Source organism: Ctenocephalides felis, unplaced genomic scaffold, assembly GCF_003426905.1.
Source record: "Ctenocephalides felis isolate EL2017-DRISC unplaced genomic scaffold, ASM342690v1 CF-g0.4_SCAFFOLD_01886, whole genome shotgun sequence".
Lineage (NCBI taxonomy): Eukaryota > Metazoa > Arthropoda > Insecta > Siphonaptera > Pulicidae > Ctenocephalides > Ctenocephalides felis.
Genome location: NW_020538040.1, coordinates 3,029,853 through 3,049,404, shown reverse-complemented (window position 1 = coordinate 3,049,404; position 19,552 = coordinate 3,029,853). Strand labels below are relative to the sequence as shown.

Genomic DNA, 19,552 nt, shown 5'->3' with positions numbered 1-19,552 from the left:
TAGTTTCCATACAAACTTCAACATTTTCTAAGATTTCATACATATTGCGCACAATGACATCTTGCATTGGAACGCAGTATACCGAGTGCACTTTTTTGTTTAAACTCATGTAACTTCTAACCATTCGATTATATGAATGATGTCTTCGACAAATTTATGCTAAATTAAACAACTACAATATTGTCTTTTACCCCAATGCTCTACAGCAACTCGGTATACTCTTAAAACTCTTTTAAAAACATATCGCGTGTACAACTTTGCTTCCGCCATTATTTTGGAGAACTCGCCTTATAAAAACCGGCGGAAGCAAAGTTGTATATTAATATTGATATTGTTTTGTTTCGTCGCTTGTAACTTCTAAACCATTCGATTGATATTAATGATGTTTATGAGAAATTTGCTTAAAATTAAATTATCTACAATATTGACTTGTACCATGAAGCCCTACAGCAACTCGGTATGCTTTAAAATTGAAATATAATACAAATGTTTTCCCATCGGGCTAGTATGAGTTTGAACAAAATAGTTTATAACTAAAACTGAGTACCTTTTTTTATAAATAATTATATACAAAGACTATTTTTTATATTTAATTATTTTGGACACTAAAAGGCTACTTGTAATTAATAATATATATATATATATATTATATAATATAATATATATATATAAAATATATAGATAGAATATATATATATATATATATATATATATATATATATTTATATATAGAGGGACGTCAAGATTTTTTTGTTACCTTAAATTTAATCTTTTAAAGATAATTGTATGTACATGGCCTTATAAATAATAATCTCCATGTCATTTTTAACTACATAATTATATATATATATATATATATATATATATATATATATATATATATATATATCGGCTACAATCCCAGACACAAATATCCATCAATACATTTTTATAAATACAAAATTAAACATCAAAAGCACTTACAAAATGCTTTTCCTAATATTAATAATAAAAATACACAAAATTGTTGCAATTTTGTATAAAACATCAACAATTTTCTATATTAATTATATAATCTAGTTCGTGCAATTATTTTAGGCCGTACCGTTTGTATTACTCCTATAAAAAATACAAAAAACCGTAAAGTTTGTTTACAAAATATACACCGACGCCCACACTATTCTGATTAACTGAATTTTGGTACATTTGCAATTAGTGTGGATGCAAAGAAAACAATTTGAAGTTTGAGTAATTTTTAAAAATATAAAGCATGTAGCTAGGGTGCTGTAATTTGAGTATGTCGGTGTTCAGGGTGTATACTATGAAGACAAATACTAAAATGATGGGGTATTTTGGAAAATTTTGAGATATTAACGATTTTGTGGAAAAAGTATCCAAAATGTATCTGAGATGTTGAGGTAATATTTAAAATTATACCATTGTACCTAGAGTGCTGTAATTTGAGTATGTTACTCTACAATGTATATACTATGATGTCAAATACTAAAATTGATGTGTTTTCTAGCAAAATATCTTGTAAAGTGCATAAATACGTCACTGGCGCCCGCACTACTCCCATAGAATTCGTACTAAATAAAAACAATCTTACTTTTGAGTAATTTTCATAATTATACCGTTTGTACTAGAATGCTGAAATTTGAGTATGTTACTCTTCAATGCATATACTATGATGATAAGTTTTAAAATTGATGAGTTTTCTCAGAAACTTTTGTAATTTTATTAATAACGTCAACAAAGTACCCTTAACAAGTTATTAATACAAACAAAGAAAACATTTTGTACTTTGACTAATTTTAAAATTACACTTTTTATTCTATAATGCTGTAATTTGAGTATGTTACTCTCCAACATATATAATATGAATACAAATACTGAAACTGATAACTCTTCTTTCAAAATTTCTCAAAAATAATAATTTTCGCCACAATCGTCAACGACTCCTCCACTACTCTCACAGGAAACGAAAAATACAATTTAAACTTTGACTAATTTTTAAAATTACACTATTTGTACTAGAATGTTGTAATTTGAGTATGTTACTCTTCAATGCATATACTATGATAACACTTTTAAAATTGATAAGTTTCTTAACAAAATATAATTAATAAAAATAATTTTCTTAAACAATGTTCGTAAGTGTTCTTATATATTTACCAGAATTGTTTTGCAAGTTTGAATTTTTATTATAATTATATCATTTGTACAAGGATACTGTAATTTGAGTATGTTACTTTCCCAATGCATATACTATGACAACAAATACTAAAATTGATAAGTTTTATAACAAAATGTTATGTAAAATCAAAAATTTCTGAATAAATGACATTGCAATTCGTTAAGTACTTTTATCACATTATTTTTATACATTATTATTAATAATTTAAAATTTTGTGAGACAACTCATCAATTTTAGTATTTGACATCATAGTATATGCATTGAAGACCAAAATACTCAAATTACAGCATTCTAGTACAAGAAGTGTAATTTTAAAATTAATCAAAAATAGATTACATTCTTTAATTTTTTACTAATTTCAAATGTCTTTCTATTTCATTTATAATAGTGCAGACGTTTGGATAATTATTAATAAATTAATACTTTCCAAGAAGAGTTATCAATTTTAGTATTTATTATTATAGTATAAGCATTGGAAAGTAACATACTCAAATTACAGCACTTTTGCTATATACTAAATAATCGTATTGTTCGTACGTGGAAATAGTGCAAGCGCCAGTAACACTTGTACAGATTTATACTGTTTGTAGAAAATTTTGTTAGAAAACTTATAGATTTTAGTATATTACATAATAGTATATGCATTGGAGAGTAACATACTCAAATTACAGCACTCTAGTACAAACGGTATAATTTTAAAAATTACCTTAACATTTCAAATACATTCTGGGTACTTTTTTCACAAAACCGTTAATATCTCAAAATTTTCCATGAAGACTCACTAATTTTAGTATTTGTCATCATAGTATATGTATTGAAAATAAAAATACTCAAATTACAGCACTCTAGCTGTGTTTTAAATAATTTTAAAAATTCATCAAACTTTAAATTTTAATCTAAAATTCTTCACTAATATATGCACTCTTAGACAGTAATACGGCATCTGGTGTATATTTTGTTAGAAATCTTTTAAATTTCAGTATTTTACAACATAGTATATACATTAAAGACCAACATACTCAAATTACAGCATTCTAGTACAAACAGTATAATTATAAAAAATTACCTAAACACCTCAAATACATTTTGGGTACTTTTTTCACAAAACCACTAATATCTCAAAATTTTCCAAAACGACTCATCAATTTTAGTATTTGTGATCATAGTATACACACTGAACACCGACATACTCAAATTACAGCACACTAGTTACATGCTACATATTTTTAAAAATTACTCAAACTCCAAAATTGTTTTCTTTGCATCCACACTTATTTCAAATGTACCAAAATTCAGTTAAGCGGAATAGTGCAGGCGTCGGTGTATATTTTGTAAACAAACTTTAGGGTTTTTGTATTTTTTAAAGGAGTAATACAAACGGTGCGGCCGTAAATAATTGCATAAAATAGATTATATAATTAATGATAATAAAATTGTTGATGTTTTACAAAAAATAGAAGAATTTTTGAGTATTTTTGTTATTAATATTAGGAAAAGCAATTTGTAAGTGTTTTTTGATGTTTAATTTTGTACTTATAAAATTGTATTGAAGGATATTTGTGTCTGGGATTGTAGCCGAAACGTGTATAATATAATATATATATATATAATATATACATATATATCGGATACAATATAAACAATAATATATTCCTATATATATAAATATTTATTTATATATTATTTATTTATTTACACTGTCAGTTTCCTTCAGGATTGTTACCCAAGACGTGAACCTGCTGAGCCTTACTAAAGTTATAAACCTGTCCTGGTGCAAATGGTTCGAGTTTAGGATGAGAATGATTCGGATCTGACTTTCTGTTATCTAAAAAAAGGAAAAATAAAGTTTAAACATTTTTTTAATATAATTTTGTTCTAAGAGTTATAAAGTGTTATATACAGATTTGCAGATAATTTTATTAGCTTTCTAATGATATATAATAGTAATAATTTATTTAATTAAATTTGCATAAAATAAATATAAATATAAACAAAAGCATTGAAACTTAAATAATGCAAAGAAAATTATTAAAAGCACAAAAATCAGATTTCTCTGTATAAAAGCAAAAGAGAGAGATGGAGAGATACGAATTGTGTGAGTTAGAAAGAGAAAGAGATAAAGCTAGATACATACAGTGGGAAATGGAATCCCTATCCATAAAAAGAACATATTCAAAGTTTAGTAACATTTTTCTAGACAATTTTGTTCTAAAAGTTATAAAGTGTTATATACAGATTTGTAGATAATTTTATTAGCTTTCTAATGATATATAATAATATATACATGTTGGAACAAATTGTTAAAGAAATTTGTCGAAATTCAAAAAAATGTAACCGGCCGACATATTGGTTTACCAAAATGGCGTCGCACGACTCACTGTTCAATTCTAAAGTTTAAACATTTTTTTAAATTCAATTTTGTTCTAAAAGTTATAAAGTGTCATATACAGATTTGTAGATAATTTTATCTATTTTTCAACGATATATCATCTTATATATAAAAATGAATCGCAAAATGTGTTAGTAAGCGCATAACTCAACAACGCCTGGACCGATTTGGCCAATTCTTTTTTAAAATGTTCGTTGAAGTCCAAGGATGGTTCTTACGCGAGAAAAAAAAACGAATAATTGCCGGGAAAACCCTAAAAACAGCCCTTTTCTCTTTCACATACAAACGTTTTTTAACTAAAACGTAGAATCAATGTGAGCTTTATTGCTATTATATAAAGTACTCCTCCTAAACAATTATTCGGATTTTGATAAATCTTTCTGGAGTTTGTTAAGGAAATTTTCTAATATGTATGTGATTATAAAGTACTGATATGTGGGAAATAGAAAAAAATGCAAAAAACGACTTGTCATTGTTTAAAGCAGTTCTACATTTAAAATCGCTCATATTATAAATGTATATGCATTTTGGCGTGAAGAATAATTTAAAAACCAATATTATTATTTTTAGGTAAACGGTAAATATTAGTATATTATATTAAAAAATTGTAGACATGGGCACAGAACAAAGTCTGTCGGGTCATCTAATGATATATAAAAATCTAAATGAATCTAAACAGAATAATGCTAAATCCCGTGCAATAATTAATTAGAGTTTCACAAACTTAAATTTCGTGCAACTATCAATTTAATTAAACTATCAAATTTTTGAAGTGCATAAAATTACGAACAAGTTTACCATAATAATCTATTTCTATAACTTGGAAAAATACAAATTTTTGAACAATTTCATCAAATAAATCAAATATACATATTTTAAATTTAGCGAATTTAATGTTTGACTGTTTTTTCTATAAAAGTTTGTTAAAAAATGAAACCGAATGAAAAATCAACTCTTTGAGCAACAAAAAACTTTGAATAATTATTTCAAATATATTTGAAATTTGAATTTTAAATCTTAACGGTTACTTCAAACGCGCGAACTTCACACTCGAAGTATTTTGTCCAACGTTTACGGCGTGCAGTAATTTAGTTTCAACTCGGTTTCGTATTCAATTATAAAGTTTAAACATTTTTTAAATAGAATTTTGTTCTAAAAGTTATAAGTTGTTATATACAGATTTGTAGATAATTTTAGCTTTTTAATGATATATAATATATATACATGTTTAAACAAATTATTAACAAAATTTGTCGAAATATAAAAATGTAACCGACAGACATACTAGTTCACAAAAATGAACTTTGTATTTAACTATAAAGTTTAAACATTTTTTAAAATTTAAATTTGTTCTAAAAGTTATAAATTGTTATATGCAGATTTATAGATAATTTTAATTTCTTTCTAATGATGTATAATAATATATATGCCTTAGAACAATTTTAAACAATATAAACGCAAATATAAAAAATGTAACCAATGAAATCCACCATTACCTGATAATTAGATACTAAATTATAAATGTTTATAAAATTTTGTATCATTATATTATATAATGCTATATATCTTTAAAAACCTTATTAAATTGTGTACAAATCTGTATTTATAGTTTTAAAACTTTTAGAACAAAATTTTTGTCAAAAATAACTCAAGCTTTGCAATTTAATATAAAAAAAATTTCGTTGTTCGGTCACACTTTTTTTAAATTCGCATTATTTATTAAAGAATTTGTTCAAATTTCAATGCACTATTATATATCAGTGCAAAGCTTATTAAATTGTTTACAAATATGCATTTTTAGATTTGTAAGTGTTGGAATAAAATTATTAATAAAAAATTCAGGAATTAAATATTCTCAGTACGTATTGCATAGCTGAACAAATAACAAGATAAAAAAAATTAAACTTTACTCATTTTTCCTAATTAATTTTGTTTGTAACGTTATATACAGATTTATAAACAATTTTATTAGTTTTGTAATGATATATAATAATATATACATATTTGAACAAACTATTTACAAACACGATCAAAATATAGAAAAATGTAACCTTGAAAAGAAAACTTGACATGTTAGTTCACAAAAATCACAGTATAAAAAAATTAAAATTTTAACAATTTTTTAAATAATATTTTGTTCCAAAGGTTTAAAATTGTTATATGCAGATTAGTAGATAATTTTATTACCTTTCATTTGATATATAACACTATATATCAGTTATATCAAATGTCTGCGCTACAACGCAAAATATAAAAAAGTGTCCTTACAATTTATAACGTAACATATTGCTACGTTACTGTTACGTTAAAGTTACCTGTTTTATCTCCAGACCTCTGATCGGCCGTGATGTACTTTGATAATCGCACTAAGGGCAGTGGTAGAAAACCTGCGGTCAAAGGGATGACTTCTAAAGTTACTGTTTGTTCTTTACAATTGTCCACTGTTATTACACCTAAAGAAAAAAAAAACAAATATATATATATATACTAGACATTGTGACGTTTGTCGAGTTTGTTACTATAATATTCGGATAGTGCACGTCGAGACCTTTCATTTGATACCCAACATGCCTACATTTGAAGTAAAACTTTCCGACTTATGTCTGTTTTCGTGATATGCAACTCAATGGTCAGCTTCTGTTACGTCTCTTGTAACTTTTAAACCGTTTGTCCGATTTGAATGCAACGTTTGACAAAGTTGCGTTAAATTTAATTGTTTATAAGACTGTTTAATATTGTAAGACCGTACAGCAACTCGTTCTATATGTAGTTGTAACTATATTGGTCTGTTGAGAAAGTTACTATGATATATGGATAGAGCTCGTCGAGGCCTTTCATTTGATACCCAACATGCCTATAATTGAAGTAAAACTTCTTAACTCAAATTTGACCCGTTGTACTAACTTTTTTAATTTTTGTCATAGAGTTTCTTTTCTTTTATTTACACAAGTACAGTCCTTTATTGTTGCAGGCCAATAATTTTAATAATTTAATTTCCATTTGCTCGTCAGTAGAGTCCCTTTTTTATTTTGATAATCAAACTTAAGTTTGCTTGTCAGTAGGGTCGTCATTTTTACTTTAATAATCAAAATTCAATTTGCTTGTCAGTAGAGTCTTTTTTACTTTGATGATCAAAATCCAGTTTGCTCGTCAGTAGAGTCCTTTTCTATTTAAATTGATCAATTATTATTTTTACAATGTTAATTTGCTTGTTAGTAGAGTTGTTTTACCATTTTAATTTGCTCGTCAGTAGAGTCCCTTTTTACAATGACAATGTTATTTGCTCGTATCAGCATTTTCTTATTAATATTCTTTTCTATTTAATCGCTTGTCAGTAGAGTCCCTTTTTGGAAATATTAAGCTTCCTATTTAGTAGAGTCCTTTTCAAAAACTTCTAATACAATATTAAGACTGAAGGACTTTACTGACGAGCAAGTTAAAAACATAAACAATATTAATTTCAAAAAAAAAAAACTAAAAAAAAGGACTCTACTGACGAGCAAACTTAATTTTGATCCTTAGGATAAGAAAGGAACTCTACTGACGAGCAAACCAAAGATTTGATTCAGTATTTGGAAAAATGACTCTACTGACGAGCAAACTTAATTTTGATTATTAAGATAAAAAAGAAACTCTACTGACGAGCAAACCAAAAATTTTATTCAGTAGTTTTTGAAAAGGACGCTACTAAATAGGAAGCTTAATATTTCAAAAAAGGGACTCTACTGACGAGCAATTAAATAGAAAAGAATATTAATAAAAAATGCTGATACGAGCAACTAACATTGTCATTGTAAAAATGGACTCTACTGACGAGCAAATTAAAATAGTAAAACAACTGTACTGCCAAGCAAATTAACATTGTAAAAATAATAATTGATCAATTTAAATAGAAAAAGACTGTACTGACGAGCAAACTTCAATTAGATTATTAGTATAAAGAAGGACTCTACTGACAGGCAAATAGAATTTTAATCTCAAAGATAAAAAAGGGACTCTACTGACTAACAAAGTTAATTCTGAACATTAAGATAAAAAAGGACTCTACTGACAAGCAAACAGAATTTTGATTTAGAAAATAAAATATAAAAAACTTAGAAATCTTTCAAATTGCAAAAATTGATATTTAAGAGTGCATAAATTATGTGTACGGAACCCTGTAGGTTTATTGAGTTTGTAAGTATGATATTTGTATAGTGCTCGTCGAGACCTTTTATTTGACACCCAACAAGCCTATATTTGAAGTAAAACTTCTTAACTCACATTTGACCCGCTGTACTTTTTTGCCAAATTTTGAATCAAAAAAGGACTCTACCAACAACCAAATCAAAAATACCACTAAATCTACCTATCCTTACCTGCTGTCCTTCCACAAACCGCCCACATAGTCTGGTCCGCCAAAACTTCATACATAACCGAAGCCGTCGCATCCTTTTCGCAACCTGGCAACCTTGCAACCGACAGTTGCAGATGGCACATGCTCCTGGTTCGACAGAATTCGCTCCCAACACTTGGTTCCACTTTGCATTTGACCATATAGAGGGTTGTGTAGTCCTTAAGGTCGAAGGGACATGTGTATTGGGTGAAGGGTGAGGTGTTGGGGTCGTGAGTATTAAGGGAAGGGTTTGATGGTGATGGTAAAAGGGATTCTACTGGTGCGTACAGGATGCTAAAGTCCATTTTTATGTTGGCCTGGTGCTTTTGGAGTGGTTCGATTTCCAGTTCCCACATGAAGGAGGCTGTTATGCCGTTGGTTATCGTCTGGGTGAAGAAGAAAAGTTATTCTGAATCGTTTGGCATCAAATTTAGAGAGGTGATAAAGTGATCATGATTAGTCCAACGACTGTACGGTTTTAAAAATTTAAAAGGCTTTCAATGTAACTGATAAAACAAAAAAGGACTCTACTGACGAGGAAATAATAATGTTATTGTAAAAAGAAACTCTACTGACGAGCAAAATACATTAAAAGGAAGAAGGACATGAAAAAGGACTGTACTGATGAACAAAATTGATTCAATAAAAATGACAGGTAATTATAATAGCCATGAGCCTAAAATTTTAATTTGCTCGTCAGTAGAGTCCCTTTTCTATCATAATAATCAAAATTAAGTTTGCTCGTCAGTAGAGTCCCTTTTCTATTTGAATTTATCAATTAATATTTTTACAATGTTAATTTGCTCGTCAGTAGAGTTATTTTTCACTAGAAAACAGGAGTCATTCTGAATCGTTTGGCATCAAATTTGAATAAGTGAAAAGGTGATCATGATTTCTCCAAAACGGCTGTACCGATTTTAGAAATTTAAAAGAACAATACATTAGAAGGAATAAGGAAATTTAAAAAAGGACTCTACTGATGAGTCAAAAAAGACAGGTAATTATAATAGCAATGAGCCTAAGATTTTAATTTGCTCGTCAGTAGAATCCCTTTTTTATCTTTGAGATTAAAATTAAGTTTGCTCGTCAGTAAAGTCACTTTTATATTTTCCTAATCGTCAGTAAAGTCTCTTTTTTATTTTCGAGATCAAGTTTGCTCGTCAGTAGAGTTCTTTTTTATTTTCAATATGAAATTCAAAGTTTGCCTGTCAGTAGAGTCTTTTTTTGACATTTCTATTTGCTCTTCAGTAGAGTCCTTTTTTATTTTGTAGATAAAATTTTAAGCTTTCTCGTCAGTAGAGTATTTTTATTTTTTAGATTAAAATTTTGAGTTTGCTCGTCAGTAGAGTCCCTTTTTTATCTTCGAGATTAAAATTGAGTTTGCTCGTCAGTAGAGTCCCTCTTCCCTAGACTTTTTTCCAAAGGATACTTTTTGTTAGTTAGTAGAGTCCCTTTTCACAATAATTTTATTTGCTCGTCAGTAGAGTTCCTTTTTCACTTCAAATTATGTTTGTCAGTAGAGTCCCTTTTATAATAAATTTTGATTAAAATAAGTTTTGATTGTCAGTAGAGTTGTTTTTTAAAATGTGTTTATTTGCTCGTCAGTAGAGTAAAACTATTTACTCCTGGTCTACTGACCAAGAAAATTAAAACAAAAAAAACGCGAGTCCCTCTAATGTGGACTTTTTCTAAGGATACTTTTTGCTCGTTAGTAGAGTTCCTTTTATTTGCTTGTCAGTAGTCTTTCTTTTTTGAACAATTTTATTTGCTTAGAGTCCTTACTGACAAAAAAACTAAAAATAAGAAAAAAACACTACTAACGAGCAAAATTTATGAAAACAAAATCGTGAAAAAGGGGACTCTACTGACGAGCAAAATAAAAACAGAAGGAAAAAAGAACTTTACTGATGAGCAAATGAAATAGTAAAAAAGGGACTCTACTGACGAGCAAATAAAAATATTATTGTAAAAAGTGACTCTACTGACAAGCAAATAAAAAAAATAAAAGAAAGGACTGTACTAAAAATGTTTGGATTCTACCGACGAGTAAAATTTGGAATTTTGAAAAAATATCATGAGCAAATAAAATTTGACAAACTTGTTAAGAGAAATAGAAATCTACTGACAAGCAAAACTGGGTACAAACTAATGCGGAAAATGGCATTAGAAGAAAAGGAACTCTACTGGTAAACAAACTGCTTTTTACCAAAAAATTAGCAAAAATTTTGGAATCGTGTGGATGAAGAGGACAAGACTTAATTTTGTGATTTTTATGTTTTTGTAAGTCATTCTGAATCGTTTGGCATCAAAGTAAATGGGTGACAAAGTGTTGATAACGATTTTTCAAAATGGCTGTTCTGATTCCCAAAATTTAAAAGTCAAGTTAAATTGCATAAAAACTAGTATTGACAAGTTTTGCGCAAAGATCAGTCCAGCCGTTTCTTTATTATCGTCGTATTTGTATAAGATAAATAAGCGAGACTAACATTTGAAAACGGGTTCTTAATAACTTAATAAATTAAAAAGAACTCTACTGACGAGCAAAATTGATTCAAAAAGTCGTGTGAAAAGGGACTCTACTGACGAGCAAACTAAAAACAAAAGAAAAAAAGAACTCTACTGACGAGCACAATTGATACAAAAAATCATAACAAATGAGACTCTACTGACGAGAAAATTGAAAGTTGAAAACAAAAAAACTCTACTGACGAGCAAAATTTATACAAAAAAAATCGTGAAAAAAGGACTCTACTGATGAGCAAACTGTAATAACAGAAAAAGCAACTATACTGACAAGCAAAATTTACAAAAAAAAATCGTGACAAAAGGGACTCTACTGGCGAGCAAAATTAATGAAAAAAAATCATGAAAAAGGGACGAGCAAACTAAAAATAGAAAGAAAAAGAACTCTATTGACAAGCAAAATTTATAAAAAAAGAAACGTGACAAAAAGGACTCTACTGACAAGCAAATTAGAAATAGAAACAGAAAAGAAAAAAGAACTAAACTGACCGAAAAATTTAAAAAAAAAATCGAGACAAAAGGGACTCTACTGATGAGCAAATCAAAAAAAATGTTGGAAAAAAGAACTCTACTGACGAGCAAAATTTATGAAAAAAAAATCGTGCCAAAAGGAACTCTACTGACAAGCAAACTAAAAATTGAAAGAAACATGAACTCTACTGACGAACAAAATTCATTAATAAAGTCGAGTCAAAAGGGACTCTACTGACGAGCAAACTAAAAACAAAAGGATAAAAACTTTGCTGACGTGCAAAATTATACAAAAAAATCGTGTCAGAAAGGACTCTACTGACGAGCAAACTAAAATGAATGAGGAAAATACTCTACAGAGGAGCAAAATTTATAATAAAAATCGTGTCAAAACGAACTCTACTGACAAGCAACTTAAACTTGACTAGTGGTGTACGGAATCGTGCCTTAAGGCAAATTGCTGGAACTTACCGTACCGCAATGAAATATGTTCGAGAAATTTTAAACGTTTTCAAATATATTATTACAAATACTCTGTAACTTTCATTCATATTATTGCTATCTTGTTATATTTGAGCAAATTACACAAAAATGAAAAAGTGCTCTGTCACAGTCTAAACTAAATTTGCAAATAATTCTGTGCGACATTCATCACTTATACTGTGCTTAGCTTGGCGGCATTTTCACATTTTTCAATAGTTTTCACAAAATTTTTAATCCAAAATTATAAAAATATTTTATGGAAAATAAAAAAGACGAGCAAAATATATTAAAAGGAAGAACAAAATTTAAAAAAGGACTGTACTGATGAGCTAAAAAAAGACAGGTAATTATATTAGCAATGAGGCTAAGATTTTAATTTGCTCGTCAGTAGAGTTCTTATATTATCTATTATATATATAATAATAAATTGAATTTTAATTTGCTCATTGGTAGAGTTCCTTTTTAAAACAATTTTATTTGGTCGTCAGTAGAGTCCTTTTTTACAAGAAAAATATTATTGTCGGTAGAGTCCCTTTTAGATATTCTAAAATAATGGTCAAAAACAAAAAAAGGACTCTACTGACGAGCAAATTTAATTTTGATCTAGAAGATGAAAAAGGACTCTATTGACGAGCAAATTAAGATCTTATTATTGAAATAAAGGACTCTACTGACAATCAAATAAAATTGTTATTGCAAAAGGGACTCTACTGATGAGAAAATAAAAATGTTTGAAAAGGGACTCTACTGGCGAACAAACTAAAAATAAAAGGAAAAAAGAACTCTACTGACGAGCAAAGTTGATCCAAAAGAATTGTGACAGAAGGGACTCTACTGACGAGCAGATAAAAATATTATTGTGAAAAGGGACTCTACTGACGAGCAAATGAAAATAGTTTTCGTGAAAAGGGACTCTACTGACGAGCAAACAATACTTAAAAAAATATAAGACACATTTTTATAGAAAAAGAATTTTACTGCCGAGCAAAACTGGAACCAGAAAGCAGAAAATGTTAATAAAGTAAAAGAGACTCTACTGACAAGCGAATAGTTGTTTAGTGAATTGCTATGTTACAAAAGTCTCACTAATGAAAAGAACTCTACTGCTTTTTGACAATAATTCAGCAAAATGTTTGGATGAAGAAAATAGGGCTTAATTTTGTGATTTTTAGGTTTTTTCTGGATCGCTTGGCACAGAATTTGGATAAAGTAGGTGGGTGACAAACTATTGATCACGATTACTTCAAAACGGCTGTACCGATTTTGAAAATTTAAAAGACGTTCGATAACATAAGAACTAGTGTTGACAAGTTTTACACAAAGATCGTCCGAACCGTCTCTTTATAGCAATCATATATATGTGACAAACAGTTAATCACGATTTCTGCAAAACGGCTGTACTAATTTTAAAAATTTAAAGGGCGTTCAATAAGGCTCGATAAGGACTACGGTTGACAAGTTTTGCACAAAGCTCGGTTTAGCAGTTTCTTTACAATCAACAGTCAATTACAAAAAAAGTTGCGTCAACACTACGAAAAATCTTTTAATTATAATCAAACTAGTGGGGCACACACACACACATGCATCCATTTTTTCTATGGTATGCCAAAATGTTCAGAAGGTTTTGAAACGTAAAGCTATGTAAAAATTTTCATTTTCGATTTTTTGCGATTACCATAACTTGCCCTACGGGAAGTTAATAAATATTTCCTCACCAGTATCTGATCAGCCCCCGGATTCAAATCCCTCAAAAGCAGTCCATCTACTTTGCACTCCAGTTGTGGCCTCTTAAGGGCCACTTTCTGATCGTGAAGACCCCGAACCGACACCTGGACGAATTTTCTGGCCTGCGACGTGTGCAGCCTGCAGACGCTCAGGAAGGGCGGCGGGAAGTGGAGGGGCACTGTTGTTTCTTTCCTGGACCAAGGACATAACATCGAAACCTAGAAATATGGTAAAAGACAATGTTGTAGATTGTTTAATTTTGTACAAATTTGTCGAATGTTTCATTCAAATCGGACGTACGGTTCAAAAGTTACAAGAGGTGTAACGAGAGTGGACCAATGGGTTGCCGAATTCGAGGTTAAGTATGAGTTAAAAAGTTTTGCTTCAAATATAGGCATGTGGGGTATCAAATGAAAGGTCTCGACGAGCACTAAACAAATATCAAATTAGCAGACACACCAGACGAATAGGGTTCAATACACTTAATTTATCTACTTAATAAAATCAGTTTTTATTATTTTGAAGTATGCCAAGTTGGTGCATGGTGTGACTATATTAAAGCACATCATAGATCGCTTCATTTAACACAACTTTGTCGAATATTTCATCCAAATCGGACAAACGGTTCAAAAGTTACGAGAGATATAATGAAAAGTAAACCAATGGGTTGCCGAATTTGGGGTCAAAGATGAGTTAAAAAGTTTTACTTCAAATATAGGCATGTGGGGTATCAAATAAAAGGTCTCGATGAGCTTTATTCAAATATATCAGTGTTGAAATTTGACTAACAAGGTTCCGTATCATTCCATATATCCAATATTCTAAACTAATTTGAAGGTTTCTATTGCAATTTTAAAGTATACCGAGTTGATTTAAGGATTGATATTAATTTAGAACATTTTTGTTAGATGTTTTATTTGCGACAAACAATTTATTCAAAAGTTACAAACGTTTTAATATATAAATGCACACGGACGTTTTGTTCTACTGTAAATAGTACAGCGGGTCAAGTATGAGTTAAGAAGTTTTACTTCAAATATAGGCATGTTGGGTATCAAATGAAAGGCCTCGATGAGCACTATCGAAATATACCAGTAACGTCCAAAATAAAGCAATAGGGTTCTGTACACTTACATATATAATTTTAAAGTATAGCGAGTTGATTTAAAAATTGATACAAAGTACAATTTTAGATAATTTAATTTGGAACAAATTTGTCGAATATTTCATTTATTTTGGTGCAGTGGTTTAGAAGTTACACGAGTTTAAATAAATAAATGCACACTGACGAGTGGTCGTACTATAAATAGTACAGCGGGTCAATTGTGAGTTAAGAAGTTTTACTTCAAATATAGGCATGTCGGGTATCAAATGAAAGGTCTCGACGAGCACTATACAAATATCATAGTAACAGACTCAACAAACCAAAAGGGTTCAATACACATAATTCATCTACTTATTGATATCAGTTTTTATTATTTTAAAGTATAGCAAGTTGGTGTATGGTATGTCTATATCCAGTTCGATATTCAGTTTGCTCGTCAGTAGAGTCCTTTTTTTAATTTCTAAGTTGATATTCAGTTTGCTCGTCAGTAGAGTCCTTTTTCTAATGTCTATGTCGATTTACAATTTGCTCGTCAGTAGAGTCTCTTTTAAAACTTCTGAGTTGATTTATCATTTGCTTGTTAGTAGAGTCTTTTTTTTTAAGTTGATCTATAATTTGCTCATCGGTAGAGTCTCTTTTTAAATTCTAAAGTTTGATAATCAAGTTGCTCGTCAGTATAGTCCTTTTTTTAATGTTAGTTGATTTATTAATTGCTCGTTAGTTGTGTTCCTTTTCTTTTTTTCAAATCACAAATTAATTTGCTCATCAGTAGAGTCCTTTTTGTTTTTGATGAATAACGAATTTTTGTTTACTCGTTAGAGTTCTTTTTTATTCCGGAATAATTCAATGAGCATAACTTTGTCTTTTAATTTGCAATTTAATTTGCTCGTCAGTAGAGTTCATTTTCATTTTATTTTAGTTTCATCATCAGTTCTTTTCTTAGCATTTTTTTTATTGAAGATATTTGAAGTAAAAAAACAAGAGTCAGAAAAAAAATCTACTAACGAGCAAATGTATTGAAGGAAAAAAATCCGGTAAAAGGGACTCTATTGACGAACAAACCAAAATTAAAACAAAAATAGAACTCTACTGACGAGCAAACTGAATCTCGATTTGGAAATAAAAAGGGACTCTACTGACGAGCAAATTAAACAGTAAAAACTAATAACAGAAAAGGGACTCTACTGACGAGCAAATATTGGATTTGAGAAAAATAATAGAAAACTGTTACTTTAAGAAAAGAACTCTACCGACGATTTGATTTATCTTAACTTTATCAGTATTAACTATTGATATTTAGATAGTGCTCGTCGAGACCTTTCATTTGATACCCAACATGCCTAGATTTGAAGCAAAACTTCTAAACTTACATCTGTCTTCGGGTTCTGCAACCCATTGGTCGGCGTTTTATTATATCTCTTGTAACTTTTGAACGGTTTATCCGATTTGAATGAAATATTCAGCAAAATTGTGCTAAATTAAAAGATCTATGCTATTGTTTTGTACAGTAATACTCTACAGCAACTTGGTGTACTTTAAAATAACAAAACTTAATATTTTAATAAATGTTTTGTACAGAAATGTTTTGTACAGAACCCTATTACTTTGTAGACACTATAAGTATGATTTTTAGACAGTGTTTGTCGAGACCTTTCATTTGATACCCTACATGCCTATATTTGAAGCAAAACTTATTAAGTTATATCTTAAACGAAATTCGGCAACCCATTGGTCCACTTTCGTTACATCTCTTGTATCTTTTGAATCGTTAGTCCAAATTAAGTGGAATATTCGGCAAAATTGTGCTAAATAAAATTAAGTATAATATAGTTTAGTGTATATTAACTGTACAGAAACTTGATGAATTTTAAAACTGTAAAACTCGATATTGTGAATTGAATAAATGTTTAGTACAGAACCCTATTACTTTGTAGACACTACAAGTATGATTTTTAGATAGTGTTCGTCGAGACCTTTCATTTGATACCCAACATGCCTATATTTGAAGCAAAACTTATTAAGTTATATCTTAAACAAAATTCGGCAACCCATTGGTCCACTTTCGTTACATCTCTTGTAACTTTTGAACCATTAGTCCGAATTAAGTGGAATATTCGGCAAAATTGTGCTAAATAAAATTAAGTATAATATAGTTTAGTATATATTAACTATACAAAAACTTGATGAATTTTAAAACTGTAAAACTCGATATTTTGAATACAATAAATGTTTTGTACAGAACCCTATTGCTTTGTAGACACTATAAGCATGATTTTTAGATAGTGTTCGTCGAGACCTTTCATTTGATACCCAACATGCCTATATTTGAAGTAAAACTTTTTGATACCCAACATGCCTATATTTGAAGCAAAACTTTTTAACTTACTCTTACCTTATGTTCTACAGATCGATCGTCCTTCCTCGGTGGCAGCTCCGCCAAAACCAGCAAATCGACTTTGGTGCTCTGAAAGGGCTCGCTGATTTCTAAGGGAATCTTGAATTCTCTTGAAAATTCTTCCTCAGAGCCTTCGCATTTCATCAGTAGCCCTTTAGACATTTTCATGGTAATGAAGCTGTTTTCGGCGATTCGAAAACTGCCACTGTTTACTGTGAGGATCATCCTTTGCGGAAACCCTAATGAATGATAAATAGAAAAAATATGAGATAAAGGACTCTACTGACGAGCAAAGTTGTAATTATAAGAAAAAAAATGAACTCTACTGACGAGCAAATTAAAATAGTAAATAATAATAATGTAAAAAACAACGATAATATTAGATACAAATAATAAAGACAAAAAATGGACACTAATGACGAGCAAATTTAATTTTGATTTAGATGACAAAAAAGAAAATCTACTGACGGGAAAACTAAAATGGTAAAAATAAAGAATAAAAATTTTTAAGATGAAAGAGATACTACTAACGAGTAAAACTGATATCATAAAACCAAAAAGAACTATACTGACGAGCAAACTTATTTGTGATCTATAAAATAAAGATAGGACTCCACTGACAAGGAAATCAAAATTAAACTAGAGAATAATATTAGTTAAAAATTTCATATAAAGAAAAAGACTTTACCGACAAGCAAATAATGACAAAATAAACCGACGAACAAGCTAATTTGTTATTTAAAGGAAAAAGAACTCTACTGATGAGCAAACTTAATTTTGTAATGGAAGACCAAAAAAAGACTCTACTGTCGAGCAATTTTGAAATTTGATCTAGAAAATAAAAAAAGAGCTGACGAGCAAATTAAACTTTGATCTAGAAGAAAAAAGGAACTCTACTGGCGCGTAAACTTAAAATTTAATTTAAAAACTAAAGAGGGACTCTACTGATAAGCAAACTTAAAATTTGATTCAGAAGGTAAAAATAAGGGACTCTACTGACGAGCAAACTTAAAATTTTATCTAGAAAATAAAAAAGGGACTCTACTGACGAGCAAACTTAAAGATTCATATTGAAAATAAAAAAAGGACTCTACTCTCGAGCAAACTTTAATTTTCATCTACAAGATAAAAAATGGACTCTACTGACGAAGAAACTTTAATTTTAATCTAGAAGATAGCAAAGGGACTCTACTGACGAGCAAATTGAAATAAAAGATATGAAGGAATTCTACTGACGAGCAAATTAAATTTTAATTATTAAAATAAAAAGGGACTCTACTGACGGAAATCAAATAAGAATGTCGACTAAAAAGAGTGCTCTACTGACGAACAAACTCAAAATTTTAATCTAGAAAATTAAAAAGAGACTCTACTGACGAGCAAACCTAATTTTGATTAAAAATATAAAAAATGAATTCTACTGACGAGCAAACTAAATTAAACTTAATTACAATCCGAAAAATAAAGGAGAAACTCTACTGACAAACAATTCAATTGCAAACTAAAAGATTAAAAGGATTAAATTCAAAATGCAAATTTGAAGATGTAAAAGACTCTACTGACAGGTAAATAAAAAATCACAAAAAAAAAGGACTCTACTGCCAATCAAATAAAAATGTCCAAAGAAAAAGAAATTCTATCGGCGAGCAAATATAAAAAAGGGACTTTACCGATGTAAAAAAGAAATTTTACTCATTCAGATGCAAAGGGACTCTACTAACAAGCCAAGTTATTTTTGTTCCAGAAAATGACAGAGGGACTCTACTGACGATCAAATTAAAAATGTCAAAAGAAAAAGGGACTCTACTGACAAGCGAACTAAATAAATAAAGAACTAAAGAACTCTATTGACGAACAAATTAAATTGCAAACTAAAAGGTAAAAAAGAGACTCTACTGACAAGCAAACTA

The 19,552-nt window shown here is 29.3% G+C and overlaps 1 protein-coding gene across 1 annotated transcript in view; it reads right to left on the bottom strand.

Moving 5' to 3' along the window:
• Nucleotides 1-3,859: 3,859 nt before the first annotated feature.
• Nucleotides 3,860-19,552, bottom strand: part of LOC113378411 (trafficking protein particle complex subunit 10-like) — a 17,566-nt gene continuing 1,873 nt past the window's right edge. Inside the window, exons 2-6 of the mRNA XM_026618939.1 lie at nucleotides 17,640-17,881; nucleotides 14,133-14,360; nucleotides 8,924-9,326; nucleotides 6,881-7,018; nucleotides 3,860-4,001 (exon numbers count right to left, since the gene is read on the bottom strand). Coding sequence (XP_026474724.1) covers nucleotides 3,877-4,001; nucleotides 6,881-7,018; nucleotides 8,924-9,326; nucleotides 14,133-14,360; nucleotides 17,640-17,881 — 1,136 coding nt within the window. The 3' untranslated portion in view covers nucleotides 3,860-3,876. The remainder of the gene's footprint in view (nucleotides 4,002-6,880; nucleotides 7,019-8,923; nucleotides 9,327-14,132; nucleotides 14,361-17,639; nucleotides 17,882-19,552) is intronic.